Genomic DNA, 19,424 nt, shown 5'->3' on the forward strand with positions numbered 1-19,424 from the left:
ACTGAGTGAAGAATTCGGTTAAAAGCTAAAAACTGTTGTTTTGAGGAATTGTGAACACTACATTTCACACAATTGCTTACAAATGTTGTTTTAAATTTTCTTTAATAGCATGGTCTCTTTCATTTTACAGGAAGATCTGACACCAAAAGATATTGAAGACATAATCGATGAACTAAAGGCTGGCAAAGTTCCCAAACCTGGCCCTAGGTAAATTGTATTTGTATAATACAGGGGCGAGTAATGAAAGAGAAAATCTTTTTGGAAGGAAAGCTATTTTTAATGTCGGCGACTAGTTCTAGGAAAAGTTACTGGAGTGATTACTGTAGAACTGAAGGCATTATTAATTCACTGAACTGCACAGGCATTACACATTTTCCACATTGACCTGCTATATGCATAAACCTGAACCTGGAGAGGCTGTGTGTAGAGGTGAGAGGAAAGCTTCATGTCCAGAACTCTTCGATCCTTGGCCTGTTTCAGACTATCAAAGAAAGTGCCAGTTGAGATGTTGGGTCTGAAGTGGCTATATGCCTGATAGGAAGTGGAATGTAATCACAAACTTATTTTGCATAAATCACCAAAAACACTACTAGCTGGTAGACTTTTGATCCCTACAAACCTAGGCTGGATTTGACCCTTGTGAAAGACTGACTTGTCTCCCCCACCCCCCTTTTTAATTCCCACTGTTCCTGCACAATTTCAAACGCATAGGAAGAGGTATGAATGGGGGAGCTAATTGATGCTGAACAATATCATGAAAGATAATCACCTGAACATGCATTCCCAGTGTAATACTGTGGCCCAAAGGGCTAATACAATCCTTGTTGGACGCATAAATGGGAATCTCAAATGAGTAGAGGTTATTTTACCTCTGTATTTGGTGTCACCACTGCTGGAATACTGTGTCCAGTTCTGGTGTCCACAGCTCAAGAAGGATGCAGATAAATTGGAGAGAGTTCAGAGAAGAGCCATGAGAATGACTAAAGGGTTAGAAAACATCCCTTATAGTGATGGACTCAAAACAAAGTATGTTAAGAGGTAATTTGATTATATTAATCTGTAAATACCTATATGGAGAACAAATATTTGATAATGGGCTCTAGTAGAGAAAGGTATAACACAATCGAGTGGTTGGAAATTGAATCTAGACAAATTCAGACTGGAAATAAGGCGTACATTTTTAACAGTGAAGGTAATTAATAATGGGAACAATTTACCAAGGATTGTGGTGGATTCTTCATCATTGGCAGTTTTTACATCAAGATTGGATGTTTTTCTAAAAGATATGCTCCAGGAATTTGGGAAAGTTCTATGGCCTGTGCTATACAAGGAGGTCAGACAAGATGATGATGATGGTCAATTCTGGCCTTGGAATATATGAATCTAGATGGATCTGAAACAAATAATCAGATGTTGCCGTTGGTACTGCTGGAGTAAAAAAGCCATTGGCTCCTGGTTTTTTTGTTAATCCTATAGATTTAATTTTTGTATCTATGAAGTATGTATTTTGGTTATCAAGTTCCATATTTGACATTCTACTTGAATGCCTTTGATTTACCACTAGTATTTTTACAGATACTATGTTCTGTTGTTCCTCCTCCCCTTTCTCTCTGCTCATCGTTCAGAGAAACAGGAAAAATGGTAGCCCAAAGATTGAGTCAGACTTGTCATTCATGGGTAAAAGATGATTGTTACAATACTGATGAACAAATCTGAACAAATTGATGAACAAATCTAATTGCTCTTTCATCTTTTCAGAAATGGACGCTTTTCTTGTGAGCCAGTTGGTGGTCTTACTTCTCTGACTGAACCCCCCAAAGGACCTGGATTTGGAGTTCGAGCAGACCTCTAAGCATTTCTGTAATAAATTATAAAAACATAAGTTGTCTGAAAATAAAACACCTTTAACTTCATTAAAATGGCTTTAATTATGTGTTAAACTCTTTTTAAAATTGAAAATAGTAACATCATTAAAGATGCCACAGCAATAAAAAAAAAATTAGTGCTAAGTGCAAAAAAAAAAAAAAAAAAAAAATCTGTAGATTACAAATGGGAAAAGTTTGGCAAAGGTGTATGCAAAACATGTTGCCTTGCCCTCACCCTTCATCAAAAATCTTTGGTTGAAAACCTTGCTCTCAGTTTTATGAGCACAAAAAGGACAAAATAGTTTACTGTCTTCTCTGCTGAAGATGCTGTCCTGCTATTGAGGGCATTCAGCCACACAAAAGTACATACTGTATATCTAGATGTAGATTACTTTTAAGACATTATGACCAATATGATTACATTTGGGGAGCAAGGGTTAGGAGAACAATGGAAAGTAGATTGATTGGCTGATAACACCTCACATGGTATCACCACTCAACAATAAATATTGTAGGGAATAATAAAAGGGGAAAAATAAGTAGCAGATTTACCTCTAACAATCCAGTAACCTAATCAATGAAGTCTGAGCAGGAAAGAAGTGGAAGAAGATCCTTTTGGTACAATCGATCCCACTCCCTAACAATAAGACTAATCAATGCTGAGAGGGATATGATTCCTCTCTATAAATACATTGGGGCATAAATGGCAGGGAGGGAGAAGAGCTATGTAAGCTAAAGGAGAGTGCTGGCACAAGTGAGTATAAATTGGCCATGGATAAATTTAGGCTGGAAATTAGGTGTCTAACCATCAAAGGACTGAGCTTCTGGAACAGCCTTCTAATGGAGAGAGGGAATAAACCTAACTAGTACTAAAATAGAGCTTGATAAATTTATGGATTCGTTGATATGATGGGGTTTCCTGCCTTGGCAGGGGACTGGACTATACATCAGGAGGAGGTCCTTTTTAGTCCCATACTTCTATATGGTAACAGAAAGACATCAAAAACTTGACTGACCAGGTCTTTAACAGGAGCATTCAGGGAATTTCTCCATTCTCAGCAGAGAAAGCAAACAAAAACCCTGAGAGCTGAGGGCACTGATGAACTATATCACTGATTGCAAGGTTGGAATCTTCCATCCACTGAATAGGGGGAGAGAGGAGTACATCCCTTCAGAATCCTTCAGCTTTGGGAGTTCTGGACCGTCTTCAACTGAGTTAAGAATCCTTTGAGAATATTTATAAAGAAAAATGCCTCCATGCAATGAAATATCCAGTGTGCACTCTTTTAAACAAACGCCAGCAATATTTCCAGTCAAATACTGCAGAACTGCATAAGAACCATGAAGTGAAACTGACTAGTAACAAAAGAGAAACAGGAGTCTAGTTTCATTGGTTGGGTCAAGAGCAATTCAAAATGTAAGCAAACAGTCTAATAAAAGAAAATTAAGATTTTTTTCAAATTCATTTATAGTAACCTGTAAAGGTGGTAGCATAACTAAACTATAAAAAATGTATTTAATAAAACAAGTTATACATTTAATAATTGAGTGACAAGAATGAGGTGTCATGTAGGGATTTGAAGCTACTTGGTTTTGTGTTCACATAATATCCAAGAGGTAGTGCAAGTATACGGCAACTTTGCCCACATAAAAAAACAACCATCTTTAACTCTTAAAACTGCCTTATTATTGTAGAAGATGAAGAATCATTACAATTTTTAATGTTTATTTGACTTAATGCGCTTCACTGAGCCTGGATAGTGAAACTAAACTGTCAGTTTCATTTTCTCTTTATAGTTAAATTCACTGTGCAGTTCTCTTGCACTACTGGTACCATCATATTATTTTCATTTATTTTAAAATGTTATCAGTCCATTTCTGTTTTAATTTTGTAATTCTTCAGGCCAAAAACTTTTAAAATTATTTGTGTATCTTCACATTAATTGGTCTTATAAAATTAGACCAATTTATTAATTAAACAACCTGTTCTTAAACTGTGGTCCATGAACTGGTGCTCTGGAGAGCAAAGACCGGGCAGGTAATCTGGAGTTGGCTCTTTTCAGGTGCTTCCATCTCTGTCCAGAATCCACACATTACCGTTACTCTCATCTTCTCTCCTGTTGTGTCAGACACACATTTGTGTCTCCTGAAATTACACTGTTCTGAAAAGCTTACAGGGATAATGTCTCATGTGCTTGTAAAGTACTTAACCTAATGCGGCACTTATCCTGATTGGGACCTTTGGGTGCTGCTACTAGATAGATAAATAATAATAATAAGAGCCTGGATGCCAAGAAAAGCAGCTGGAAATGAGGAAGAGCTAGCCTAGCTCCATTAGTGAGCATTGTTGATCCATAAAAGGAAAAGAGAGCTTATGTGCCAGTATGTCAGGAGAGTAGGTGGAAGAAAGGATCAGCTGCCTGGGAAGCATGTGCCAGGAAAAAGTGGCAGGGAACTAGGTGCAAAGGAAGAGGATATATTTCAGAAAGCGGTGGTAACATACAAAAGACAAAACATCACATGAAAAGATAGCTAAAATTGCATACATTTTGTTTCCTTTAAAAAATTGTTGTAGTTAGTATTAAGATGTTATGCTGTTGCATTTGGCCAGGTAAGTATTCAGCGTGATCATTAAGGGAGTTAATAATGAAGCAGTCTCACAATAAAAATGTGATCTGCACAAAGGAAAAAGATTGAGAACTCCAGAATTGCTCCAACCCATGCACATAAACAACTATTTCAAATGGAGACAAACGAAGACAACTTTTGAAATATTTCCTGAAGTCAATCTTTCATAGTCCTCCACTTCCTAAAAAAATGCAAAAAGCTGAGCCAAAAATTGCTAAATATCATAGTACGTAGTTTTATCAAATTTCCCTACCTCATTTATATTACTAATTCATGCTGAAAAGTTTCTACTTTTTTTAGCTTACAAAAAAAGCAAGTGTCCTAATTCCCTACAGCTGTCTCAAATATAGTATACTTCTATTGATTTAAATTAAAAGATAGGTTTTATGGAACTATATGTGCAGTTTAATAATACAGTAGAACCACAGTTACAAACATCTCAGGAATGGGGGATATTGTTTGTAACTCTGAAGTGTTCGTAACAGAACAAAATGTTATGGTGGTTCATTCAAAAGCTTACAACTGAACGTTGACTTAATACAACCTTGAAACTTTACTATGCAGAAGAATGCTGTTTTCCCTTTATTTTTTTTTAGTAATTTACATTTAACACAGTACTGTACTGTATTTGCTTTTTTATTTTATTTATTCTCTGCTGCTGCTGCCTGATTGTGTACTTCCGGTTCCAAATGAGGTGTGTGGTTGACTGGTCAGTTGGTAACTGGTGTTCATAACTCTGAAGTTCTACAGTACCATCAGATGTGCCTATATTTAATTATTACATTCAATTTATTTTATACCATCCCAGCACTTTATTTTCAGTATGCTGCAGAGTATTATCTTTAGGTTTCAGAATTTACAATCCCTTAAGATAAATTAGGTGGTTTACACCTCTCAAAGGTATTGTTACAGGCTTTCTGTAAATTCTGTGTGTATGTGAATGCACTGGTTCACATTTCAAGCATTTATTTTCAACTATAACAGCTAGAAATAAGGTACATGTATTTTAACAAAAGGCTAGATGCTGGAGCACACTTTAGGGGTAAAGGGTGAATTCCATAACCATTAAATACATGGGCCCTGGCTACTACTAATGCTGACACAAGTCTTAATTGATCATTGCAGAAGGTTCCTGCGCGTGTACCTATGGCAAAGTGCATGATGCTAGACTTTCAAAAAACAAGCCCAAGAATGACTAGAAAGGATCTCCAGGTCTATCAAACAACACTGACATTAAAAGGGTCTTCATCCCTACTAATTCTGGGTAACTCTGTGCATGCTCACTTTTACAATGGTTAATGAAACCACAGACTACATAAATATGGACAGCTACCACTTTAACTATAACCAATCTACAGGCACAAGTCAATGGTGGAGTGTGCTTTTGCACAACTGAAATGGCTGTTAACCTCCAATAACAGTTTAGTGACTAATGTAGCCATTATAATACCTGTCTGAATACAGTAGACACCCTTGGTAGCAACATATAGGTGCTCTTTTGCTATGTTGCTCCTAAGCACCTGTTGCTGTTACAGTGTTGTCTGACTAAAAGCATATGAAGCGTTAAGTGTGTTTTGGAAAGTGTGTGTCAGCTAGGCTGTAAGGGGAAGAAATTGTGGGGTGGGGGAGAATGGGGTGGGGGAGAATGGGGCAGGGGAGGCCCCAGTCAGCAAAATGGTTGAGTGCAGCTACTGGGAACAGGCTGATGATGCTCCAGGTGGCAGCTTCATGCTCCACACTGGCAAGGGATGGATGGTTGGGGAGGGGGGAAATGCAGTAAAGATAGGAGAGGGGAAGGGGACAGGTAAATACCTTGGGGAGCACAGTCCCCTGATCCCCCACTGCAAAATAGCACATCCACATCCTGCTGCCAGCAACCGAAATGGAGGGGACAGCTCAGTGCACAGGGGGTCCCCAATACTCCCCACTGCAAAACAGCAACCACCACTGCTTGCAAGCCAGATACTGAGGAAAGATGGAAGAAACTTTCCAGATGCTCCTCTGACCCCAGAAGCCCCCCCCCGCCCCCAAAAATCCCTCTCTTCCAGACCTGCCTCCCAAACTCCCCAATACCTATGCCCTCCATGCAGGCTCTGTCAGACAGGGCAAGTGGACAAAGCTGTGTGCCCTGGAGCTGTGCTGAACATTCACTTTGGGGGGCAATGCCTCTACATGACCCACCAAGCTCCACCTCAGATGTGACATCACAAATGGTGCTCTTATGTGGTGGATATGTTGCTGTTACCGAGGGGACAATTCATGGTAGAGAAAGTGTTCCCAGGGTAAATGTTTCTCGTAAGCGGTGACTGGTCTTACAAGGTGTTGCTACAAACAAGCATCTAATGGAACACGAAATCAGAGGAGGCAGTGTGACTTCCAGCAATCCATGCACAGCTTGATAACTGTTGCACCCAAAGCCGTTACTTATAATAGCATGTGCTGAAGTTTGTGTTTGCCTGAGTTGTGCACAAACTTTCAAAATGATGGTGGGGAAATTGGGCTGGAGCAGTGAAGTAAATTTTTCTTGGTTTTATTTAATCGTTTCTAGTGATGCTGGATTTCCTCTTTGTGTTTTATGTATAAACTTTTGTTAATTGTCTATTTCTCTTGCTTTGCAGGGTGAAGGAGTTTCTGGAGGAACAAATTTTTATTTTATTGATAGCGTAACAACTGGGAGTTGCTGCTATGGAACGCCTTTATGTGCTTTGCTGGTAATGGTTTTATACATTTATCTTATGCTTTACTAGTGGTTTGTATTAGTTTTGGTGAGGAAGTATGTGGAGTAGTTAAATGATGGTGTCTTGATCATAAACACTATGATGTGATAAGTGCACAGTGCTGTATTTTCCAGAAACTTTGTTATTAAACACAAGATTGAAGACCGTCTGTAACAGTTAACCTGTACACCAGGGGTTCTCAAACTGGGGGTCGCGAGGTTATTACAGGGGGGGAGGTCGTGAGCTGTCAGCCTCCACCCCAAACCCCGCTTTGCCTCCAGCATTTATAATTGTGTTAAAATATATTAAAAAGTGTTTTTAATGTATAAAGGGGGGTCACACTCAGAGGCTTGCTGTGTGAAAGGGGTCACCAGTACAAAAGTCTGAAAACCCCCGCTGTACATTGCTTTGCCAGCAAAATATGCCTAGAGCGGTTTTCCATGCACTGAATTACAAGGCAAAGCTAAATGTCACTTCATCTAAATATGAGCAGAATGCTAGTTAAGATCCCTGCCTGGCATATGTGCCATTATAGCTAAATTGTAATATTTAAAATGCACTATGCTTTTGCTGTAGTGCCCAATATGTGATTTGCAATAAAGTTCTTATTTTTTGCCTTTTTATACTGCAGTTTGTAATTTCCCCCCACTGCTATTTTGAGTTCAGCCATCTGATAGAGCTGAAGCTAATGTTGCATATGCCAAGCTGAACATTTTTATCTTAACCAGGAGCAGTGGTTCATGTACCTGCCAGCACAGGATGTTTCAAGGGAAATGCCAACTCAGGGGAAGTATTAGGGAACTGAACTGGGTTGACCTATGGAGGAACTTGGCAGCTGCACTTGTGCACCAAGGAGATGGAGACATAGCAAGACTGGGAAGGAAAAGGTTGCTGGTAGAACTGAAGTGATAGACACTTTCACTATTGTAAGATGCTGTTTCCTTTTATTAATCCTAATGGCAGCTTTTCTAAGAACCTGGGAAACTTTTTCCAACAATCAAGATTGCAAAATCAGCCATCTTCTTTAGATGCCCCTCATCTTTCAATTCCTCCTTCTGTATTGACTCAACTGCTGTCCATAGATCCCCACAAGTATATCCTGCAAATGTATACAAGATCTCTTTGTTTGCCTCCTTGTCCCGATGGACTGCATTGTATGGACTTTCTGCGCTATCCAGAAGCATCTTTAATTGTGCGGAAGGGTAAGCCTTCAGGATTTGATCCAGATCATTGTGAAAGAGGCACGTTTTCTGCCAAGAAGGACCTACTGTTATTCTTCCATGTCTTGTTATACAGGACTTCCAGGCTCTTTGTCTTCTCTTGGTAATACTTCTCCCCTCTAAGCGTACATCTACACTTCCCAGCTCATATAGATGTACCCCCACTATCTCTGCTTGAGCTAGCACCTAAAAATAGTGTGTCCGCAGCAGCACAGGCGGTGGCTCAGCCAAGCTGCCCCAAATACAATCCCGCTTGGGTCCCTGGGTACGTACTCAGGTGGCTAGCCTCAGCTGCCACAGACACACTGATATTTTGAGGCACTCGCTCAAGCAGAGTTAGCATGGCTACATCTATGCAAGCTGGGAATCACACCTCCCAGCTCAAATGTAGATGTACCCCATCTGATGACCAGTTTAGCCAGTCAAACATTAAAATACTGTGAATGAACAAGTGCAGCTGCCCTTGCATATGGTCTCCAGTGCCCATGTCAGCCCCAGGCCAGCTGGCAACACCCTTATTTGGTAGCGTCCAAGACATGCTAGTAACAGAATCAAATAGCACACAACTGAGCTCCATGTTGGGTACAGTGCTATTTGAATAGGAAATTGGCTTCCAGAAAACTTGATCCCTATGTAGCAGAGTTCAGAATGCATATCAGACAGGCTGCCTAAGCAGTGCCCAGTGCCCTGTGGAATGGTAGCAGTAGGAGTATTTGCTTTTAGGGGTCTGCAGCAATCTCTGTCTATGCATACATTGCAAAGGCAGAGATTGGTATAGTGGAGGACCACACAATGGTTCACATTGCTCAAAAAAAGTTAGTTCAAAAAAGTGCTTGGAACTCCTGTGCACCACTGCAAACACTTGTGTGTGGACATGGTATGCCACATGTTAGGAAGAACCACAGTATACACAAGACCACAGCAACTCAGTGACAGTGGAAACATAATTCAGGTGACCAAGCTTCCGGTCTTATGCTAGCAGTTCCCAATTGTGACAGTCTTCTGTTCTGAAAACTTTCTCAATGACTTATTTGATTCTTGGCACTAAGAAGAACTCATTTACCTGAAATGTGGCAACGAGATGACTCCTCTGCACAAGTTTATGTTGTAAATATGACTGATTTTTCTCTTAGATCTTGTTCTATCTTATTTCTAAGATGCCTATCGCTGGGGTAACTTAGCACCTAATGACTTTAGAGGTGACCTGCAATGGAGAAAATATAGTGTAAGCTCTTTGTTTTTTATGTTGTATAGAAGACATCTATGGAGTGTTTTTATTCTTTTTGCTTTTCTTTTTTTTTTTTTACACTTGAAATTCATATCTGCTTCTCTTGCAAGACTATGTGGCTGACTTCAGAATTAGTAGGATTACCACATTTACCAAATAAATGAATGCTGATTGACAGAATTTTTATTCAAAGCATTTAAGTATGTTTTATTTCCATCTTGAAAATTTCATCTTGTAGAGAATTCATATTTGTGATTTGTACAGTGGCTATTAATAGAGAAACTCTTGCTTTTTGCACACTTAGCAACTAAGTATGTTCTAGAATGAGCTTAGGCATGCCAGTTGAAAGGGAACTCAAGAGAATCGACTTATACCCAATTTTCCCTGCCTCAAAATGCCAAACTGCAAAGGTCTGATCTACACAATAAAATGTTTCTAAAAGTTGCTCACCAGCTCATTGATGATAGCAATGTCGGGCGCCACTGTGCTGATTACACCAGCACTGAGCTAGGTCATGTAACGTGTTGGTTAAAACAGTGCAGTGGCTGACAATGTGCCTACACTAGGGCTCCCCTACATTGCCACTACTGATGGGAGTGAACCAGTATTAGCAAGCATAGGATTTTTTAAAATTTCCTTATGTAGATAGATGTTAGGAGCTAGGAGTGTATTAATAAAAAACAAAAGAGCTTTGAACAAACACCTAACCAAATATCTATGGAAGATGTTTTGTTAAAGTTTCAACAACCATTCCCCCTTTATTAAAGAATAAGAGAAAAATCCATGTTTGAGTCTTGAAAGACAACATCCAGAAAAGATAAAACTTGACCCTACTAAGGTTAAAAAATAAAAAGGGAAAAAAGCTTTAAAAAACATCCAAACTTATAGGCCAACTTCATATCTCACTGAAAAGCAGTTAAGTCAATACATTTTTCCTAGTTTATTGCTGCTATAAGGGGACAAAGTGGAAATCTTGATAGGTACAATGCCCTTCCTGTAGTATATTGCTAGATACAGATAGGAGACATGATCTAGTGGAAGGTGGTGCTACAATTATATACAGTATTCCTGGGTGAATTCTGCACCACTGCACATGTGCAGAATGTATGTCCCCCACAGATTTCTTTGTTTCCCCGCAGAAAAATGACTTTGATGGGGAACCAAAGGGAAGCCAAAAGAGAGCTCATGAGACCCTCCCCAACAGTATTTTTCACGTGCCCAAGGCAGCCGGCAGGGACCTAAATCACTGTGCAACAGAGGGCAGGACTGGGAAAGACCCGGCTGGTGGCTGCAACCCTGAGGTGGGCTCAGCTGCTAGTCCCTGCTGGGCTGTGGAGGACAGGACTTTCTCCTCTCCTACACTGTATCTGGGACCAGGTTAGACCCACACCCAGATTTCTCCCTCGGCTGCAGAAAGCTCTGCAAACTCCCCCTGCCACTTCCTGCACCCATCGTTCCTCAGCTGCAGGGGGAGTGATCCCTGTACAGGGACCTGCTCCCTCATCCACCTAATCCCCATGCATCCAGACCGCCTCATAACCCCTCCTGCCGAGCCTCATGCCCCCACACTGAGAACCCTCAATGAGCCCCCCCTTCCGAGTCACGTGCACCTGAATCCCCACCACACTGAGCTCCAAACAATTGCACGTGGATCCCCAACGCACTGAACTCCACTCCCCCAGCATCTGGATTTCCCACAGAGCCCCCCACACCCAGCACCCCCTGCCAAGCTCTATCCCCCCACACACCCAGACCCTCCTGCTGAAACCCCAACGATCACCTGTACCGCCCTGCAGAGTCCCCTTACTGCTGCACCCAGAACTCCCCAAACCCCTGTGCATCCAGATCCCCCACCCCAATCCCTCACTCAGCCACCTGCACCCAGATTGCCCACACAACCCTCTCAACCCACATCTGGATTCCCCCCACACTAAGCCCCTCCACACTTGGATCCTGCCTTGCTGAGCTTTCATGCCCATACCTCGTGCACCTGTCATGGAGGGGCAGGGCCCTGGGGTGTTTCTTGGGCAGGCCTGGTCCTTGTGCGGTGTCAGGGTTGAGTACAGCCTCACCACTGAGGGCATGTCTACACTCACCTCCGGAACAATTGATCCAGCGGGGGTAGATTTATCGTGTCTAGCGAAGACATGATAAATAGACCGCCGAGCTCTCCCGTCGACTCTGGTCCTCCACTGGAGCGAGAAGTGCAGGTGGAGTCGACAGGGGAGTGTCAACAGACATTGCGGTAAGTAGATCTAAGTAGGTTGACTTCAGCTACATTATTCACATAGCTGAATTTGCGTAATTTAGCTCAAACCCCTCCCCCCCCCCCAGTGTAGACCAGACCCAAGTCCATGTCCCAGGGGTGGGATGGGGGGCTGCACAGTGATCTCCCACCTCTGTGCAGCCATTGGCCTGTGCTACCCCATGCCATGCTGAAGCCTTCACATTTATTTGACAAATAAAATTTGCAGAATTTTAAAATATTCACAGAATTTTTATTTTTTTTTTGGTGCAGAATGCCCTTAGGAGTAATACAGGGCAGGAAACAGTACAATCTCAAATTTCGGGTTTCTTCATTTCTATAAATGCTCAAACAATGGCATATGAAAATGGATGATTTCCTTTAAAAAATATTGGGGGGAAGCATGCTGTTTTTAAAAACACTACAAACATACTAATCCCATAAAAAGGGATTAGAATCAAGTCTAACTGGTATCAGCTGACTTCACTAAACGTTTATCATCTCAAGCAAGGATGCTGATTACTACTGGAAAAAGCATCGGCAGAATAAGCCAGGAACAGATTAACAAAGCTGCAGCATGTCATGCCCTCAATAAAAAGGTAAAACTGAACTACACCAACGAGTGAAAGGATTCAGTGTTAAAAGCTTGAATACAAACTGCAATGACATTGTACGGGACGTGGCTCCCCCGAGCTCAGCAGATGGGAGCCTTGAGCCGGCGAAGACAAGCGAGTGGCCCTCCTCGTGGGGGTGAAGCCGAGCGCCAGCCTCCGCAGGATCGAAGCTTGTCTCAGTACTGAAAGGCGCCCCCTGTGCGGGGCGGGGAGCAGCCACTGTCCGGTGCAAGGCGCGGCAGGGCCTAGACGACACGCTGACCCCCGCGCTGCGTGAACCACAGCCACGGGGCCAATGCTCGCTCCGGCCACTGCAGCTTCCCTGACACACGTCAGAGCGGCTGCCCCCTTCAGCGCAGCGTGCCACGGCGCGGCCCGTGAAGCAAGCGGCAGGGTCGGGGGAGGACACGCGCCCTCCCCTGGGCCCGTCCCCCGTCATATTCGGGCGCAGCGCGAGCCAGTCACCGCTTACCGGAGCCAGCCGCGCATGCGCACTCTGCGGGTAGTTAAAACTCACTGCGCCATCGCTGCCGGAAAACCCGGTGTAGCCCAAGTTGGGGGCCCTGGGCTTGAGAGTCGGGAGGAATCGGTGGCGGCTCCTACTCGGTTCCTGTCACAAGGGGAAGGGCGTGCGCTAGTCTCTTCCCCCATCCCCTCCCGTCTCAATCTCCGGGACACCGCATCCGCCATTTCCAGAATGTTCCAGTCGCAGGAGCCAAGACCAGCCGTCCCGGCGCCTGCGCCCTGCTCCGCGCCTGCCTGCTGCCCCGCCCCCGGCCCTGCCAGGGCCCGTTATTTTCCTTCCGTGTGTGTGTGTTGCGCGCGTGTGCACGAGAGATCTGATGCACCGGGGGAGCCACTGCGGAAGGAAGGCGGTGACGTTGACTCTCCCTCCTTCCCCAACCGCCGCCCAACTCCCGTAACGTTCGCGGCGGCGCGTTCTCGTCTGTCTCGCGTGCGTGTTTGGGGTCACGTGGGATGGCGTGGCCAATGGGAGCCCCGCAGAGCTGCACACGGAGACCGACATTCTGACTGGGGGGGAGGGGAGCGGCAGTGCCGGGGAGGCGGGGGGGGCACTTTCAAACCCTACAGCGGCGGCGGCGGTCAGTGTGGGGCTGAGTCTCCGGGAATCGTCCGCAGCGGTTGAATCCGGTTCTTCGTCGGCCCCTGTCATAGGGACAGCGCGGGAGGAGGAGGAACGAGTCCTGCTGTTTCCTCCTCTGACAAGGTAAGGAGAGAGACCCCCAAGCCTGTCCCACTCCCACCCCCGAGGGGAGCCGCAGTTCTAGCGTCCTTGTGCTGGGGGCGGCACCACCCCCCGGAGCCTGCTGCGCCCTGGGGTAACCCCTTTCCCCAGCCGTGTGTGTCCCCGAGCGCGGGGGGGGGGTGTGACCCTTCCCGTCCCCCGGCTGTCGGTCTCCCCGTTCCGGGGGGAAGGGTAGCCCCAGGGTGGCTCCCCTGCTCCGCCCCCCGCCCCGCTGTGCGCGGCCCCTTCTCCCCGGCCTGCGGGTGATGCCGGTCGCGGGAAGGGCTCTGCCAGCCGCTCTCGCAGCCTGTCACTGCCGCTGCGGGAGCCATGGCTGCCGCTGTCACTGCCGCTGCGTGTCCTTTGTACGGTCCGTCCCCCCCTCCCGCGGCTGCTTTTTGGGGGACACGCCGGGGCGGGGGTAACTGCTGTACACGGGGCTGGGCAAGCCAGTCGGGGCTTCGCCTCTGCCGCGGCGCGAGCCCTGCCGGGGCGCGGGCTGTGGGTGTGCAGGCGGGGCGCGGGGCTCGCGCTGTGGACAGCGGGCCGGCGGAGGAGGGGACGCGCTGCTGCAGCCTGTGACTCAGGGCTGGGATTTTTTTGGCAACATCTAAAACGCTAGAAGCTGCTCGCTGAATTTCTACCAGGCTGCCTGTCAGCGTCTTGCCGAAGCCTGCTGCTGCTTTACTGTGTGGCCGAAATGCATTTGGAATACGTCTAGGATTTTTAAGTACTTGCCTCGGGCTGAGGGATCTCGTATTGTTTTACAAGCTGGTTGCATCAATTCCATTGTCTATCACTAAAATACAGCCACCTCTGAGGTGGAGCACAGCAGCTGATTGACAGCATCAACACTAAGTAGCTATTTAGGACAAGAAAGCAAAGAATACTGTTTCCAGTTGAACCTGTAGGGATGGATTAGGTAGGCAGTATAATTACGTCAATTCAGATTTGGCCAAATTACCAGCAAATTAATATCTATCCCCTCTGTTTCAGTTTTTAAAACTGACTGGGTATCTTACAAGTGGAAGAATAGCAACAAATGCACAATTCCGAATTGAAAATGGTCATAAACTGCTCGAGTAAGAATTTTAAAAAAATTAAGTCTGAACATGTCTCTCTGTTTTCTCAGTCAAGAGCCTTTTATTCCTGGAAATTAATTAGGCTTTAGAATGGTGTATTCCACATCTGTCTGGTAGCTCATGGGAATATAGTAGACGACATATGGAAGAGAATCCATTTGTGGTATTCATAACTTTAGGCTTTTGTATGTATCTATTTGCAAGACCACAGTGAAAGCCAAGAATGTCCCAACTTCATTCACTTCCATGTGTCAGCTGCTTTGTTATCCCATGAGGTATCAGACAGATGTGGAACATGTCTTAAAGTTTTGTTAATTTCCAGAAAAAGTGACCAGAGAAGGATTTAATCACAGTGCTACATGAAGTCAGGACTTCACTAAAATGCAGGAAGAAAAGGAGTACTTGTGGCACCTTAGAGACTAACCAATTTATTTGAGTATAAGCTTTCGTGAGCTACAGCTCACTTCATCAGATTCATTCAGTGGAAAATACAGTGGGGAGATTTATATACATAGAGAACATGAAACAATGGGTGTTACCATACACACTGTAAGGAGAGTGATCAGGTAAGGTGAGCTATTACCAGCAGTAGCGGGGGGGGGAATTGCAACTTTTAGATCTGTAATTGAGTGATTACCTATCCTTGCAACAAAGCCCGTTGCCAACTGTGTCCACATATCAATTCAGGGGACACCATCATAGGGCCTAATCACATCAGCCACACTATCAGAGGCTCGTTCACCTGCGCATCTACCAATGTGATATATGCCATCATGTGCCAGCAATGCCCCTCTGCCATGTACATTGACCAAACTGGACAGTCTCTACGTAAAAGAATAAATGGACACAAATCAGACGTCAAGAATGATAACATTCAAAAACCAGTCGGAGAACACTTCAATCTCTTTGGTCACTCAAAGACCTAAAAGTGGCAATTCTTCAACAAAAAAACTTCAAAAACAGACTCCAACGAGAGACTGCTGAATTGGAATTAATTTGCAAACTGGATACAATTAATTTAGGCTTGAATAGAGACTGGGAGTGGATGGGTCATTACACAAAGTAAATCTGTTTCCCCATGTTTATTCCCTTCTCAGCCCCCCACTGTTCTTCAGATGTTCTTGTCAACTGCTGGAAATGGCCCACCTTGATTATCACTACAAAAAGTCCCGTTCTCTCCCCCCCCCCCCGCTCTCCTGCTGGTAATAGCTCACCTTAAGTGATCACTCTCTTGTTACAGTGTGTATGGTAACACCTATTGTTTCATGTTCTTTATGTATATAAATCTCCCCACTGTATTTTCCACTAAATGCATCCGATGAAGTGAGCTGTAGCTCATGAAAGCTTATGCTCAAATAAATTGGTTAGTCTCTAAGGTGCCACAAGTACTCCTTTTCTTTTTCCGAATACAGACTAACAACGGCTGCTACTCTGAAACTAAAATGTAGGGTCCTTGATGGGTCATCGTGATATGTGTGGAGAGGGGCTCTTCTCCATCAAGGAGGAGCCTCCTCTCACCCTTTACCTTACCCTTGATTGAGGTGGGGTAACAGTAAAACACATCACCCCTTAACAAACAGTCAGTATGTATCTGCCATGAAAATGCCAACTCAACCCTTTGTGCTTTTTTCCACCTTAGTCTTTTGTTGGGGTGGTGTAGATAGAGCATAGTCCTTCAGAGAAGTGGATCTTAAAGTTAACACCACATTGAGATGCACTGGGAAAGTATACACCTCTCAGAGCTTTGTTTTAGGCCCTCTGCAGATTTAGGTGGATGGTGGGTTACACTTACATTTCTTCACAAATATGAGGGTTAACAACTTACAATTTTTTCCCCAAATGAAAGCTCAGATTCTAATGTAATCATATGCCTCTAGGAGCTGGAGCCCTGAGCATGTGTCTGTGTCTTAATCCTGTCCTTCGTGAATGCATTGGAACTCTGCAGGTTCAAAGTTCTGTCTGTGCAGATCCAATTGCAAGATCTGAGGTCTGGGTCATAGTAAAATATTGTTTGGGGAGGGTAGTGGTAAACCCATAGCAACTTCTGACAACTCTACTTGGCTACTTGTATCTTGTGAGTTAAAAATCAAGGAGAGCAAGTGCTGGAATAGAATGGTACTTACCAGCACCACAAGGACTGTGATTATGCATTCCTGTGATTATGTATGAAGCAGTTTCTTTCTCTGACTTCCTGGTTCTCCCTTGGCAGTCCCCACCATTAGCTCCAGTGCATGTATAGTCTCATGTCCTTTTACCATGAGATCCACTATAGTTGAGGTACGCAAAGGATTCTCCCCTTCTGTTGGCACTGGCTCTAGGCCTACCACAGGAAAAGAGTTTGGACTTAACCATCCCCTTTGTGTTTCCTATGTTTGTTTTTCTTTCCCCTACCCAAGAAAAAACTGTGCATGCATTCTGAATGCTAGTGTTAACTAGTATAAAACTTCTGATGGATGGTGTGTTGTTAAAAGAAAAGGAGTACTTGCATCTGATGAAGTGACCTGTAGCTCACAAAAGCTTATGCTCAAATAAATTTGTTAGTCTCTAAGGTGCCACAAGTACTCCTTTCCTTTTTGCGAATACAGACTAACACGGCTGCTACTCTGAAAAGTGTGTTCTTAGTGCACAACAAATTAAGCAAATTAAGCCTCTTCTTGGTGTGCATAATATATCTCTTGTTAGAGTAAAAGATCTGTTGTTAGGATGATTGAGCACTTGGATGAAATTACAAAAATTGTCTTCTCTTTCTAAAACACCTAATTATTCAGATAGTAGTAGGAGCACCAAAAATAAATGCAGATTTTTACCAAGTGTGGATTATCAAGTATAATCTCAAGCAATTGTTCTGAGTTTCATACGTTTCCTGATCTGTTTAAGCTTCAGCTGAACTAAAAAACACACTACCCTGCATATTTTGGCACATACAAGTTATCTAGATCTTTTAGAGCTCGAACACCAGCACCTACAAAAATCTTTGACCTTTTATTTGAATACTGATTTGTGAATATAAAAAAAAGTTATCTGTTGGACTGATTTGTCTTGTTTACCAAAGGCTTTACATTGGAAGAACTCAGTAGATTTCACTGAAGCTGGTCATCTTGACTTTCAAGTTGGGCAGAAGAATTGATCACAGAATATATAGTGTTTAGCCTGTTACCACAGTGATAATACACAAAGTCTTCTGTTGGTATAGAACAACTTTCTTCTCTAACCCTTTCAAATATTTGGATCCCATCTTATTGTCAGATGGGCTGGGCAAATAAAGCTTTTGGCTTAATTTCTTTTGCATATTTGATTTAAGAGAGCTGTGTGAATGTTGACTGGTCATTTAGTCTCCATGTCAGATCATGTTTTGTAACTACTTAATTACAAGTGTTCTTAGACTCCACTGACAGATGGTATGAAATAAATATTAGCCCAAACTGTATCTAGGCCTTGCTATCATAACCTTGAATAACGTTATTAAGAGAAGATGAGTCAGATGCCAGTTGATTTGTCTAGTTCTTAACCAGTTTGTCATTATTCAGGATTCCTTTGTAGTCTTTGCAATAAATAAATAAATTAAATGGAATGCTTCATACTGCTCTCAATGTTAACAAATCTTGATTTGCTGAGCTTGAATAATCAACTTGCTTGTAAAGAGGAGGGGATTTACACCACCAACTTCTGTAGAATATAAGCTTTCACTTAAAGTGAACAACAGCCCCCGAGTTGCTGGTAATCTTTCAAATATGAACCAAATATAAATAAATAAAATCATCCTGAGTCTGCAGAAGTTTAGTTTCCTTTACTACTCCTACTTCTATCTTACAAGCTGCAAAACTGTGAAACTAGCAAGCTGCTGATCAGTTTCCTAGCTGCTGTTGGGAACACTGTGGGTAGCAGTGAAATTGGCCTGAATCAGGTCAGTTTCATGCCCTTGCTGCCTGGGAAAGGCAGGAGCAGCACCAGAGACAGGTGATACAATTACTAATGGGGAACAAAAGTCCTGAAAATGGAAACTCAGGAAGAGGTAGAGTAAAAGAAATCTTTTCTTCACTCTCCATGCCTCTTTTCAGCTGTCAGTGATCTGGGGAGGAACAGAGTACTGGGAACCTCTTCCTTTTCTCCTCACTGTGGCAGCTAGGAGACCATGGAAGATAATGAAGACACAAAAAGCTCTTTCACCTAGATCCTCAAAGGCATTTAGACACCTATGCCCAATTGAAAGTCAGTGAGAGTTTTATCCTTCCAGTAGCTTCAAATTTATTAATTCCACCAGAAGCTGATTACACTCCTGTTAGTGTTCAGGGCCACCACGATGGTAGAAATTCTAGAACATTCCACCTTTTTAATGGCAGAGGAGCTGGGCTTACACTAGGAATTACAGCTGGATTTTCACTTTTTCCCACCCTCTTTTGTATTTATCTCTGATTAGAAGGTATCTGGTAAATTTTTCAACATCTGATAATTGGCATGGGAAGTTGTCCATCTGGTGGAAACATTTAGTTCTGGTAGGTGTGTTCTCACTTCAATTATATTCTATCAAGTAGTTTATATAAAACATAACATAATCCTTCGCCAGTGTCCCTTTGTGCTG

At 43.4% G+C, this 19,424-nt stretch overlaps 2 protein-coding genes and 1 long non-coding RNA gene across 10 annotated transcripts in view; 2 read left to right on the forward strand and 1 right to left on the reverse strand.

Moving 5' to 3' along the window:
- Positions 1-9,838, forward strand: part of NDUFV2 (NADH:ubiquinone oxidoreductase core subunit V2) — a 51,209-nt gene extending 41,371 nt beyond the window's left edge. Inside the window, exons 7-10 of one of the 5 annotated variants that reach the window (XR_005224367.2) lie at positions 131-207; positions 926-1,038; positions 1,759-1,860; positions 7,112-9,838. Coding sequence is in view for 1 of the 5 variants with exons in the window: in XM_043539867.1 (XP_043395802.1) it covers positions 131-207; positions 1,759-1,852 (171 nt within the window). In the remaining 4 variants the exon portion in view is untranslated. Of the gene's footprint in view, positions 1-130; positions 208-925; positions 1,039-1,758; positions 1,920-7,111 lie in introns of those variants that run through there. The other 4 variants (XR_006288585.1, XR_006288586.1, XR_005224368.2 and 1 more) reach the window with 4 other exon arrangements.
- Positions 84-13,174, reverse strand: LOC122464497. The gene is made up of 2 exons (XR_006288587.1): positions 13,035-13,174; positions 84-1,858 (listed from the first exon to the last, which is right to left on the reverse strand). It is a non-coding gene; the product is annotated as an uncharacterized LOC122464497 (long non-coding RNA).
- A 288-nt stretch (positions 13,175-13,462) lies between these two features.
- Positions 13,463-19,424, forward strand: part of ANKRD12 (ankyrin repeat domain 12) — a 115,414-nt gene continuing 109,452 nt past the window's right edge. For 2 of the 4 annotated variants that reach the window (XM_037892848.2, XM_037892849.2), the window contains exon 1: positions 13,494-13,745. The gene's annotated coding sequence lies outside the window, so the exon portion shown is untranslated. Of the gene's footprint in view, positions 13,746-19,424 lie in introns of all 4 variants that reach the window. The other 2 variants (XM_037892847.2, XM_043539866.1) reach the window with 2 other exon arrangements.

This window comes from Chelonia mydas, chromosome 2, assembly GCF_015237465.2.
Source record: "Chelonia mydas isolate rCheMyd1 chromosome 2, rCheMyd1.pri.v2, whole genome shotgun sequence".
In the NCBI taxonomy this organism is placed as follows: domain Eukaryota; kingdom Metazoa; phylum Chordata; order Testudines; family Cheloniidae; genus Chelonia; species Chelonia mydas.